A 13975-nucleotide genomic window follows, 5' to 3' on the forward strand; every position below is an offset into this window, starting at 1 on the left:
TGCCGATGTCGTATATACGACATGGGCTATATAGAGGGCGAAGCCCTCCTGTAATGCCCCCGGTTTGATTTAGAATCGTTATTTTTCGGTCGAACTCGTAGGAATTAGATTGTCCTTTATGGTCAAGCAAAAAAAATTTCAAAAGTGAGTCTTTCCAGCGAGATTTTAAGCGAAAAAGTCAAAAAAATGCAAAAAATTGACAAAAATTCACTTTTTTGAGATTCTGACCGTTTTTTGACTATTTTTGGTCAACGAGTGATCCAAGAACCTCCAAATTTGGCCCTGTTTTACTTTATTCTGTCTTCTAGTGAGTCGATTTGAAGTTTTACCACTGGGCACCTTTCCATCAGTTCAGTCAGGTCCGCGCAGCGGGCCTGACTGCTTTAATTCCCTAACCTACCCCCCCCCCCTTGGCCGCCGCCCACCGCCCTTCCTAAATCGGGCGGCGCCGAAGGCGCCCAAAAGAAAGAGGAGACTCTAAGCTATCCAACGAGCTATATACGAGCTTCTAATTCATTCTAGATCAGAAGATATAAGCCCTTAAAGTTTGAACTAGCAATTTTTAAAAAAAAACTTAGAAAAAAGGACCCTGGCACTCAAAGGGTTAAAGAAAAATTGCAAAAATTATTTTTTTTCTTAAATTTCTCAATTTTTGGCCTAAAATCACTCAAAAATGCTGAAAAACACCAAAAAATCACATTTTCAAATTTTTTTTTCACTTTGTTTAACCCTTTAAGTGCCGATGTCGTATATATACGACATGGGCTATATAGGAGGGCGAAGCCCTCCTGTAATGCCCAGTTTGATTTAGAAATCGTTATTTTCGGTCGAACTCGTAGGAATTAGATTGTCCTTTATGGTCAAGCAAAAAAAATTTCAAAAGTGAGTCTTTCCAGCGAGATTTTAAGCGAAAATCAAAAAAATGCAAAAAAGGACAAAAATTCACTTTTTTTGAGATTCTGACCGTTTTTTTTTGACTATTTTTGGTCAACGAGTGATCCAAGAACCTCCAAATTTGGCCCTGTTTGTTTTACTTTTTCTGTCTTCTAGTGAGTCGATTTGAAGTTTTACCACTGGGCACCTTTCCATCAGTTCAGTCAGGTCCGCGCAGCGGGCCTGACTGCTTTAATTCCCTAACCTACCCCCCCCCTTGGCCGCCGCCCACCACGCCCTTCCTAAATCGGGCGGCGCCGAAGGCGCCCAAAAGAAAGAGGAGACTCTAAGCTATCCAACGAGCTATATACGAGCTTCTAATTCATTCTAGATCAGAAGATATAAGCCCTTAAAGTTTGAACTAGCAATTTTTAAAAAAAAACTTAGAAAAAAGGACCCTGGCACTCAAAGGGTTAAACGAGAACACGGATAAATCCTTAGATTTTATGTTATACTTAGAGCATATCAAAAACGCAGTTTTCCGTGACGAAACAACGATAAAGAGTTCTACATTTAAAAATTTTATGCTTGCATATGATTCGTTTGTATGGATGCAAAACTTTAACTTTCATGAAACAAACGTCGAAAATTTAATTATTAGTCGAGACTCGTCTTTAACAATTAGCAGATTTGAATTGCACAATACAACAATAAACGAATGGGCATGCTTTTTATGGAATAGCAATTACAATGTAAATGAAGCTCGAGTTGTGGACAGTGTTCTGAAGATGCGTCTCGTCAGTTCTCTAATATCGAGTAATGTAACAATTCAAAGCATCGAATTGCAGAATACAACAGTTTATGGATCTGCATTCTTCGTATCGGAAAGCATCTTCAAGGCAAATGAAATCCGAGTGGTTGACTGTGTTATGGAAGAGACATTCTACGTATGGGGAGGCATCTTCAACGCAAATAAAATCCGAATTGTTGACTCTACATTACTAGGATTGGTGTATTTAAGAACTAAAAGTAATATCACCATAAAATATATATCTATGAACAAGACTGATATAAAAGAAACATTTGTCGCTTCATATGAATTCAGTAAATCCACGATTACAAATGTAACGATTCACGAAAGTAGGATTATAGGTAGAATGTTTTACCTTGCAGAAAGAAGTAATGTTATACTTAAAAATGCAACAATATTTGACACTAAAATCGGTCAAGATATGTTTTACTTGTATGAAAGCACGGTAACACTAGAGCAATTTATCATCATACGTTGCGATATTTATTGCGCTTTTAAAGCAATTGAGAGTGTCAAAAAACTTGGATTAGGTATTAAGTCGGAGTTTTTCAAAAGTAACCTCACTGTTTTGGATTTCAGGCTTAATGATAGCCGTCTGCAGGAAAATTTATTCAATCTAAAATATGCAAATATTTATTTGGAAGGGATTGAAATTAAAAACAGTTATATAGATAAAAGTATATTGGATATTGAAAAATCTACTGTTAAACTTCGAGGATTTAGTTTAATAAACAATACCACTCCAAACTTTGCTATTCAAATGAATAGAGTCGAAACTGCTACTTGTGAAAATTTTACCACACATGGAAATACTTTTTTAACTTTGATGAGAATTCAATCATCATACTTCAAAATCTCGAACTTCAAATCAGTTCGTGATAATACTGAAGGAAAAATAGCTATCTTTGACGTTGAATTTTCAGATTTATATTTGACGAACAGTATGTATACATTAAATTCCATTGCTATAGGTAGCCAAATAATGAATTCAAAGCAAAGCACCATTTATTTTACAAAAGTTGACATCGTGCTACCGAAATCATTGTCCGAGGAACTCAAAGTTTGGAAAATGTTTGGAAAACATCGTGGGAAAATCAAAAACTTTTCAACCGTATGCGGAAATCATTTCAACCCTCAAATAAAAAGACTTAAATTATCGACAGAAATTGTTTGCAACAGATGTCCATCAGCTCAATACTCAATGTCAATTGGAAATTTTCTTATAACTTTTTTAGAAAGTATGAGCAAATTGGCAAATAAAACAAATGCCATTAAACTCAGCAAAATTGCACAGATTGAAAAAGTAACATGTAAAATCTGCCCGACAGGTTCTCGCTGTCCAGATAACGAGTTAATAGCACGTGACAATTTCCATGGTTTCTATGAAAATAAAACAGCGGATTACCGATTCCTTTTATGTCCCGAAAGATACTGTTGTTCATCAACTACAAGAAATTGCAAGTCGCCAACAACTTGCAATCTAAATCGAGAAGGAAGACTTTGTGGCAAATGTGAAGAAGGTTACTTCATCAGTTTCTTCAATAATAAATGTATCAACATTTCTGAATGTACCAATGGAAGTCAACATTCTTTCTGGACCCTATTTTTCACTTCTTTCATCGCTTTGGCTGTGCTGTTAACATTTCTTAAAGATCTCATCACTGCAATCAAATGTGCTGGGCCGATAATAATGGCATGTTTATGGTAAGAAAGGATTAAATATTTGCGTTCAGTAGAGTTCAACGGACACGATAATCACAAGTTTGTAATATTCGCGCAATTTTGTGATATTTGCGGAGTGTTGTGAATTTCCAGTTGCACAGTTTTGCGATCAAGAGATTGCACACTTTTGTGATTTTAAAAAGTATTTGACTTATTTTTACCTTGAGAGATTGGATGAGAGCAGAAAATAATCAAATTAAATTTCTAGCCTTGCGAATATACATAGCTGAAAATAATTATAATTACCTCCTTTCTTGTGGCGTTGAACCGAGTTAATCCGAGCTTCGATTAAGATATTATCACTCCCGATAATATTGAGGATTTCGAATTTTGTTCATAAAGAAGCATCAAAATCTAGTACTGTTTTTGCTAGGAAAAGCTCGGATCAGCTGGCCTAAATTCAGCTTGTTTGTAGTCTTCTGAACTTGTAAGATAAATCACACTATATAAGGTCAAATTAAAATATTCTTGTTATACCCTTATCAAGGTTTCACATTTCCAGAAAAATTAAATTTACTGGTTGCGCCACAGAAAAACGTTTTTTAACTTTAAAGTAGCTTCACCATCCTGCATAGCCCATGCCTGATACGACATTCGCACTTAAAGGGTTAAAGTAGCTTTTCTCGAGCTCTATGGCTTTTAACAAACTGAATCCTTCTCTAACGGAAAGAAAAACTTCAACTTGAATAAGTCATTTATTAAACTTGATCCTTTTCCCCGTATCTGTTCGAGTTGTTAGGTATCTATATATTTTATACACAAGTATATATTTAAGCCCCCCCATTTAAAAATTTGGTTCATTTAAGTTAATCCTTCCTCTTTTGAACGCATTAGCGCATTAGAGTTTACTCTTCAAGTGTTCGAAAAAAGTGAGGTTAAACTTTTTTGTGGCACACCCGGTATTGGACAAAAAGTTCTTTCGTAATTATTTAAAAAAATTGTAAAAGTACACAAGAGCTCAATTACTAAAGTACGCATAAGAGAATTGCATATGATGTTATTGTCCGTTACAGTGATAGTAAAGGCAGGAGAATATTATACAATACGGCAGTATACGGACAAAATCAGCTGTGAACTATTTTCGAATTTTCTACCGGTTTTTTAAATAGTGATTTGTAATAGATTATAACATAGTGTATATCGCCGTGTCAATTTAAGACAGAATTAAGTCCATTCTATATATTGCGTTGACCATGACCTCTATGAAACATAAGTGCGCGCTAAAAAATTACAAAACTGCGTAGAAATTACAAAAGTCGCACATAGCAGTACCTCGAAACCAAAAGATAATTTCATTCGTGGGACAAAAGTTCTCTAAATATATATTCTTGTGATTTTCATTTCAGGAAAACTCGCGCAAAGAAAAAAGAAGAAGATGCCAACGAGATCGATGAAATGGAAGAACTACAACCAGGAGACAACCGAAGAAAACGTAAAGAGATTTCCACATCATCAATCTTCAATATTTTGGTCTCTTTTTTTCAGTTGAAAGCTTTGATAACAGTTCAGAGCAATGAGAAAACATTAATCGATAAACTTATGAACATGGATATTGTGGTTAAAAGTAGTGAAGCTTTAGATGCACTCTGTCCTTTCAGGGGGTTTAATGTTGTATGGCGAGAGGTTTTAAACGGATACACGATTCCATTTTTATTGTTAATGACTATTGCAACTTTACACTTGATTGTAAAACTCTTGAAACACTTTCGACCATCAAGTTTAAGATTAACATGGTTGATAACGAGATTTTGTGTTGGGTATTATATCATCATCGCTTTTTGCTACAAGAATATCTGCAGAACAGTCTTTATGCTTTTGAACTGCAAAACAATGAATGAAGTAACATTCTTATACATGGACGGTACTCTTGAATGTTTTTCTTTGTGGCAGGTGGCAAATATGTTATTCTTGGTATGTTGGGTTGTTCCTTTCCCATTTGCAGTCGTTTTGGGCTACTACCTCTTTAAAAACAAAAAGATTTCTGTGACGACGTTTCTCATATTTTTAATGTTCCCAATGTTTTGTATTCTGAGAACTTGTTTCTCAAGATGGAAAAGAACTGTCGAGACTGACAGGAGCGATTTCATTGGCAACAGGCTCGCAGAAATATTCGAAGAGCCCTACAGAGAGAAATTCTTTTGGTGGGAATCTTGGCGACTTATGGAACGTTTTATTGTTTCTGGCATAGCAGTATTTCTGACGAACCCTATCTATCGCATTTTATACCTGACCCCCGTCTTTGCTTCCTTATCGTATTTCCACTTTCGAATGAATCCATATAAACGTTCGATGTATATTCTAAAAAGATTAGATACGGTTTCCTGGTTTTGTTTATTCATTCTTTTGTTCATCAATGGGATGCGAGCTGTTGTTTACATTTATGATGTACCTAATATCGATTTTATAAGCCATGCACTAGAAGCTGCTAACATATTGGAGAATTTATTTTCTCCACTCTGGTATCTTATTATTTCATTCATTCTTAAGAAGTTGAGTGAAAATCTTTTAAATTTTTAAATTTCATATGATGGAAACTTTTTTAGCAGTGCTAGCCTTTAAGTATTTTTAAGACAAATACTGATTAGAGCGTACTCTTAGGTGCCTAATAAACGCCCCCCGCTTGTTTATTTTTTGATTTCTTTTCCAACCCTGGAAAATTTATAACCTTAGTAGGACCCTCCGTTTATTAATTATCTAAAATTTATCAAAAAAGAGTCCTTCAATTGCTTTAGATAGTGTAAGTCTAAAATTACCTTATTTAAAGGGTGTATTTAAAGGTATAATTTCCAATCCCAGGTAATTATGTCCCCTGTTTATTAATAATTAAATCTTTATAACCCCCCTTTTTATTCTGCCCACCTCTTATTAAGCACCTGAGAGAACTGACTAATGGGAAAATGCAGTGACATGTCTTTGTAACTGTTTTTGTATTCTAGACTAGGCAGGTCTCATACATAAAATCCTACACACGCTTTCTTTTAAATAAACCAGTGAATTTTGGTTCAAGCTGGGCTATTCTTGATTTCTTTGAAATTTTCAGGCTTAAATGTTCTTAAAATATTCTTATTTCAATAAAAAATTTCAATAATTTTGAGCCTGCATATATGCTCTTAACTCTCATTATGAGCTTCATCGATTAAAGGATTTGCTGGAAAAATTATACTCTGTGTTTACTTCTCTATACTCTTGATTCAGTATAGGTCTCATTTACTTGGTTTTCATATATTTGTTAGATCTAAGCGTCAGTTTGTTCTTATAAAGCTGTTCTTATAAAAGAGTTTGTATTATACCAGGTTTTACATTAATTCATATATATTTTAAATTTAGTATTACTTATTTAACGGGTCAAGTTGAACATTTGCAATAATTTTTGTCATTGGATTGGTCGTTAACTATTCAAAAACTTTTATTACATTTTTCTAAAGAATGCGTCATCTCTATTGTTTTGAATAACCAATTATGTAAGCATCTTGTAAAAACTTCATAACAACTGATTTTAACATCGTTTTTCTGAAGCTTCTCTTAAGTGTTCTAAAAGATTCTTTTCAATTTGATATTAAAATCGAATAGCTTCGTTTTTTTGCGTCACCACGCCTAGTGTTAAAGTATGTATCTTACTCGTTTTTTAAAAAACTGTTTGATATACTGTATAGTGTTATTATATTTTAAAATTACTTTTTCTTTTGAATATTTTCAAATTAAGTCATTGTTCTACGCGACCATCCGAACCTGTCAGAATCAAATAAAGTACTGAATTTGTAAAGTGGTGCATGGACTTAATGAGATTTCTGCAGATATTTTCAACTGAACAAGTCATCGCGCAGAATTGACGTTACAATTTTTGACATGAAACAAATCCGGGGGTTTTGACGTAGATTTTTGACGTCAAAACATTAGAAGTTGCAAATTTTTTAATTTTTCCCTCCCCTTGTTTATTACACTGCTTCCTATGTATAACGTTTTGAGACATAAATTTGATATTTTTGAATCACTGAATCTGTCCTCTTTTAAGAGATACCAAACTTGCTTAGATTTTTAAGTTTGTAAAAAAGTTTGAAGCGATCATGTAAAGGTTACTTTTTTTATATGTTTTTGAAAATTTGACAAACTTTAAGAGAACAGGAACGGTACAAATTGAGTAGCTTTCAATTTCCCACCCTTCTAGAAAGAAAGTTCAGCCCTTTCTCTTTTCAACGGTGTAAAAATATATGTATCGATTAAGACAATTTCCATCGACTTTTTTGTCCTAAAGATAGGCACTGTCACTCTGACGAAAAAAAATAAAGGCTGATAAATTCTGACGTTAATGACAAAAATTATGACAGAGATTTAAGTATATTTAGCCAATTTTCCCACCCATCGCAAGTGAAAGAGGATAAAAAATGGTAGACGTCGGTCGACAAGGGTAGTACCCCCCCCCCCGGGTGAATTTCGAAGGGAGGAAATGTCTGTAGTGAAAACTGAAGCAAACAAAGCATTCCATTTCCATACATACATACCTCTTACAACCATATCTCAATGTAATAAATTTTATAACTTTCTGTTTCTCAAAGTCTTTTCAAAATATGAATAAGATCACAATATTTTAGGTTTAATTTTTAGAAAATGTTTTCTTCTCAAAACCAAACTCACAAATGAATTCAATGTTTTGATTGCAACATTTTCGAATCTTTCGAATGCGTGACGCAATTTGATTGGCAAAAAATAGAACTCGCGCGAAAAACAATACAACGGCTTCATTTTTGATATGACAAAAAGTGTAACATCAATTCTGCGCGATGTTATAAAAGGGTAAATTCATCCTCTAGGTTAAGCAGTGGATTACATTCTCTAATTTTTATTATGTTGTTCTTGGTTTAATACATTTAAGGGCTCTGGACAATTTCTCGATTTTACACCAACTTAAATGGCAATTTCTGCATTTTAAAAAGAATAATGTATAACTTTTTTTATATGTCCTGTTAAACCTACCTTTATAGAATTTAAAAATCGAGAAATTGAAATGAAAAAATTAAATGAAGAAGAAAACAAAGAGTTTTTCGAAGAAGAGTATTTCACCTTTCAAAGCCCAAATCTCGGTAAAAATCAAATATGGTGGAATTTTTTTTGGTTCAGGTGATGTATCTATTTAGTATCTAAAAATATAATTTCGGAAAATTTTTGTGGAAGTATCTTTCCTTTAAAATCTCCAAAAAACCTCATTTTTGGCAATTTTCTCCATTAAATTTCCATACGAAAACAGCTATAACTAGGAATGTAGCCAAATAGAAAATTTTTCCGAAAAAATCTAAATAAAGAAATTATTTGTCATTAACTTAAGAAAAGTTTGAAACAACAAAATGATTTCCCCAAGGAGATTAGGCTTTTTTTGTGAAAAGTATATGAATAGCGTAGTTATAAAGTTTTATTAAGGTCCACACTTATTCCTTAATTACTCATGATGTAATTACTTAAATTCATTTTTTCAAAAGCAGTTTGTTCTTAAACATGTCAAAGAAGCGAAAACATAAGGTTTTATCTTCAAATTCTAAAATTGATTTTTCACTATGACCAGAGCCCTTAAAGGAAAACTGGCCAAAAGGTTTCGCAAAGTGATAGTTGAAAATTCATTTACTTTGTGGCATTATTTCATTTATTTTTGAGAAATTTTAGGAAAAGTTAAAAAAATTATTTAGAAATTTATAAAAATAGTATCGACAACTCTTTCTTTATACAACCAAAGGTATTCAGGTTAAATGTCTGAAAGAATTCGTAAAAATGCTTTCTTTGCGAAAATCCAGATATATTAACAACTACACACCTAACTACACACCTAGCAAACAAGAACTGTGCAGGTCTTCACATTAGTGCCAAACCCAACAAATGAAACTAGTTTTTAACTGGAACAAGAAGTTGAATCTAATACCTTGGTAGAAACATTGAATTTTTGATTTTCAAAATAACTGTTTTCCTTTTATAAGATTGTACCTGTTAAAATTTCTATTCGACATAAAAATTTGGAAATATATGGCATATTTTATGTCCAGTTGAACTTTTTGAGCCCATTTTGACCAACAACAAATTTTTGTCTAAGAAAAATCAAATGACTTCACATTGCTTCTCTTCATTTCGCAAGTTTGAAAAAAGCAACAAACGAAAAATGTAGTAGGCTAGTGAAAATACGAAATTTGATTGGTTGAAACTCACTAGCCTGTTGAAATTTTCGTTCATCGTCGTGATTTTACCGATTTACTTAACTTCACCAATTACTTTAATACAAGAACGTGTGTAGATAAAGCTTTGTGACGTCATATTATCTGGACACAATGGGTGCTTTTTCACTACGCTAGATAGATAAGTGGTTCTCATTAACGGTCCTTTATATAAATTTATAAGGGTTATGTAAAAAATATACAATGAAGATTCGTGCATCAGATTTTGATCGCTTCATATCAGCATTCCAGATTTATCGTCGAAAATTGGTCATTAAGCCTTTTGTTCTCCAAGAGAGGGGTAATAAAAGTAGCAGAATGTGCAGTGGGATTCTTTTGTAAAAAATTGGTCATATGGGAAAAGTGTTTTCTTTCCCGATAGAGTTTAACAGCAAACTTTCATATGTATGGATTTGATACAAAAGACGAGGAATCTTGTCACATAAAATTTTCATTGGAAGGCTGAAGTTCTAAATCCCTTGATATGCGAGTTGATGATTTTTAATAAAATTTTCTTCAAATTCAAAGGGTTGTAAACGCTTCGACAACTGTTTTGGGTCTCAGTAATGCTTTCCTATCAATTGTCTTTGTTTCAGCTAATTGATTTTCGCCAAACAGTCTCAGTGAAAGACCACCGAATGTCTCTCAGCGCACTATTTCCTACTCTTTTTTGAGTAGAATCCATTCCCAAAGCTATTTGAGGGCTCGTATCTATAGAGATTTTATGCTTATTTTTTTACCTTGTATAAAATTTCTATTCAAGAAAACGTATCAAATTATCGGACCTTTTCATCGTTCCGTGATGTCGTGTTGTTAAAATTGACACCAGAAAACAAAAAAAAGATTTTTTAGTGAATTCCAATGTTTTCTAATGTATTTCAATTAATTACAACTGATTACTCATAATTGTGAACTATCAATGACAGACATACGATTGCGCAGTGCTCTTATAAAAGCCTCGTTTGTGAACATTGCGAAAAAGTAACCCTTATTCGATAGATATTTTCGAGAACAAGATATTTTTGAAAAATTTCCAAACATTAAAGGCTTTTTTAAATGTTCATGGTTTTCGTACCCCATAGACCAAAAAGAGGAAATTCTGACTCTTAAGGCCGGTCTCCACTTCCGCGCGAGATGGGCGACAGTTTTTATCTTAACCTTCTTGCCTGAAGAAAAGATAACGTCATAAAAAAGTTTTGCGTGAAAAAAAAAAAGTTGCAGGAAGTTCTTCTTTTTCATCCGTTACGTCAATTTTGACCAATTAAAGTGCTTCAATTTTCAACCTTACAAAAACGTCAAAAAGTTTTTGCTCATGTCGCGCGAAAGTAGAGACCGGCCTTTATGGAGACTATTATGGCTTTTTGTTGTTTGTTCATTCATTAGAGAGACTTGTGGAAGGTTAAAAAATGACCCTTTCTTTCGCACTTCGAAGACGTGGAATTTTTCTAATATAATATGTTATCACAAAATATACATTCTGAAGAAAATACCCAATAAGAAATGCTTTACTACAACAAAATTTAAAAAAGCAAAAAAAAATTACCAAAATGAAATTGCTTACGTTTTTTTTATTATCTCTTCCAAAATGCCAGAGATCCCTAAAGGACGCGGTTAAATACATGCCTCAAATGTCCTACTCAGCCAGAACATTGTTCACATCAAAAGCTAGTCTCTACCCTAAAAAAACAAAAGTTTATACCCGAAGTAAAAAAACTCATTTTGGGATTTTAATATTTCATCGTTTTCCAAGCCAGCCTCTACCGCTTCTTCGGTTTCCACTCCGTCGGTTTCTTAGGTTTCGTCTCCCTGACAATCGGCGATTTGTTCTTCTATTTCTTCTGCCTGTTCGGCTGCGTCTGTTCCTTGTGCGTCGGCTTCGTGTGCGTCTTACTCTGCTTTGTCTGATTCTGCGTCTTTTTCCAAACATCCGACGGTCTGATCTCCTACTTCCATCTTTTACACCCTTTTGTTTCTTCTTTGCGCTCTGTTTCGATCTCTATTCTTCCTCACTTGACCTTTCTGATGTTTTCCTTTGGTTGATTTTCGTTTACCCTTTATGTGTTCTGTGCCTCCATTCTTCGCTGCCAAAGTAACGATGAAATCATCTCCTTGTTATTCTGATGTTGTTTTTTACTATCGTAAAAATTTACCTTTTAGGCTTTACCTTTATCAATTGTCTTCTAGGCCTTCGTCTTCTTTTGGTGCTCTCGCTCTGTACGTTTTCTTTATTTCTCTTTCTTATGCAGTTCCGCTTTCTTTTTCTTTTAGTCCTTTAATTTCTTCTCCTTTTGTCTTTCCTACTCGTTCAATTTCTTTTGGTAATCCTTAACAAATTGGAACTTGATGCATAGTTTCGGGGCTTTAGGCAATGGTTCCTCTGCAGAAATGTCCTCGAAGTTCACCGTTGAACAATAATCTTTTAAGTTTAAAAAGGCGGACTCCATAGTTTTTTTCCCATTTGCGTGGTGCAAATGTTTTTTGACAGTGTTTTTTACTTTTTTATTTGTTTTTTGTTTCCTGCTTTCCGAGCTACCATATTTGTTTAATTGGATTACGTAATCGTTACTCGCACCAACTCACGAAAATATCTCAAAAATCCCAGCATTTCGAATGGTTTGTAGGGATTGGATGTCCCAAAGATTTGTACATTTTTTTGGCTGAGAAAAGGTTGAAATTGCTGCAACTCTTGCGACAAAGTAACAAAGTAACTCAAGAGGTAATGTGTTTGAATCTCCTCCAAACCCTACCATGAACATATAAACGACTGGACATCCATCTCCTTTGTCTTTTTGTAGAAAAGGCTGCTAGCTTTGTCGCCGCCTCGTTAAAAGCATGAAATGAAACAATAGATTTTGATGATATACCACTTAGGAATACCTTGTTAACAACGTCAAAACTTCGACAAAAGTCTCTGTTGTTCTTCTCTTCTCAAGTTGTTTATCTATATCATAACAAAGATAACAGAGGCAAAATCATCGTCAGCTTGCCAAAACTCCGACTAATATTTCTAAATTTTAACTTAAAAGTGTCTAATAACTTTAGAGAGTGTCACATTCTAATTTCGATATTCTTATGACACAGGCTCTCAACTTTGGCAAGCTATTTTTTTCAAGTCGTGAAAAAATTTATTAGAGTTACAAAAGGGATTCAAAAGTATACACGCAGTTGAAATTCTGCATTTTAGAAGCAAACTTGTGAAAAAATTCGAAAATACTTTTTTTGTGCATTAGGAGTAATGTTCAAGTTCTATCAATCCTTTTAGCTAAATAATTCAAAGAAATAAAATTATCATACCATTTTTGAAATACAGGCGGCAACGAAGCTCGCTTCAAAGAGACAATAAAAGATAGACGTCCAGTCGTTTATATGTTCATGACCCTACAAACCCTTCAGATTTATGGGTTTTCTGAATGATTTGTAGGGTTCGTAGTTACCAATAGTTTGTACCCATATTTTTTGATTTTATAGAGGTTTTATGATCAGCAGTTTGCTGAGCGATTCTTGTGAGTGAAATGTGATCAAAAACTTTTGTTTATTGAAGCGCGTATAAACGATTATTGAGGTGATTGCATCACTGAAAGTTTATCTTCAATCTTCAAATCCCTTAATAAATTTTTTGACTATGGTCAGACCCCTTAATGTCTTCTGGACGTGGAATGGGAAGTTTGATGAAAGAAAGACCTTATTCAGGTATTTGGCGTCAAGGGATACGCGAATGAAACCTCTGGTTCACAGCCCTGGTGAAACTTTTTTCCTACAGTGGGGATGAAAATTTTGCTTGAAATTTCAATGGTGATAAAAATTATATTGTTCCAAGGTTAAAAAATCCGGTGGGGATAGTTTTTTCAATTTCTAAACAATGAATTTCGAATGGGGATGAGATCAAAGTCAATTTCTCAGTGGGGCTGAAATTCTAGGGTATTTTTCCAACGGGACGAAATTCTTGCCAAATTTTCCAGTGGGGCTGGGGCCCCAGCGGGTCTGTGACACAGGGGTGTATTAACAGAGACCATTAGAAAGAATCAGTTCCTAATTGGAGAAGGCATTACATCAATGCTTACAATTTTGAATATCAGATTGAAGATGAAGAAAAAGAGGAGGAAAAAAGTGAAACCATTTTTAAGGGAAAATTGGATACATAAAGCTGACCTGAAACTCCGTGTCTTTCTTTATTGCATCCTAGAAACTGGTTCTTAAGTAACAGAATAATTTCAATATGGAGGTACAAGTGCTTAATTTATGCCCTGGGGTCCTGAAAATATTTAGGATGTACAATACTCAAAAGAAAAACCTAACTAATAACTTAAGAATTTGAACGACCGAAATTTTCAACATTTGTGGAACTTAATTTTGCGAAAAAGGGCCAAATTCGCATTAA

At 34.0% G+C, this 13975-nt stretch overlaps 1 protein-coding gene across 1 annotated transcript in view; it reads left to right on the forward strand.

Annotated features, from left to right (window-relative positions):
- The window catches only part of LOC136802654 (uncharacterized), a gene marked incomplete in the record, with an annotated part of 9792 nt that extends 3716 nt beyond the window's left edge, over nucleotides 1-6076 (forward strand). Inside the window, 2 exon segments of the mRNA XM_067059415.1 lie at nucleotides 1347-3388; nucleotides 4753-6076. Of these exon segments, the coding sequence (XP_066915516.1) occupies nucleotides 1347-3388; nucleotides 4753-5923 (3213 nt within the window).
- Nucleotides 6077-13975: the final 7899 nt, after the last annotated feature.

This window comes from Clytia hemisphaerica, unplaced genomic scaffold (genome assembly GCF_902728285.1).
Source record: "Clytia hemisphaerica strain Z4C2 unplaced genomic scaffold, Clytia hemisphaerica genome assembly, whole genome shotgun sequence".
Lineage (NCBI taxonomy): Eukaryota > Metazoa > Cnidaria > Hydrozoa > Leptothecata > Clytiidae > Clytia > Clytia hemisphaerica.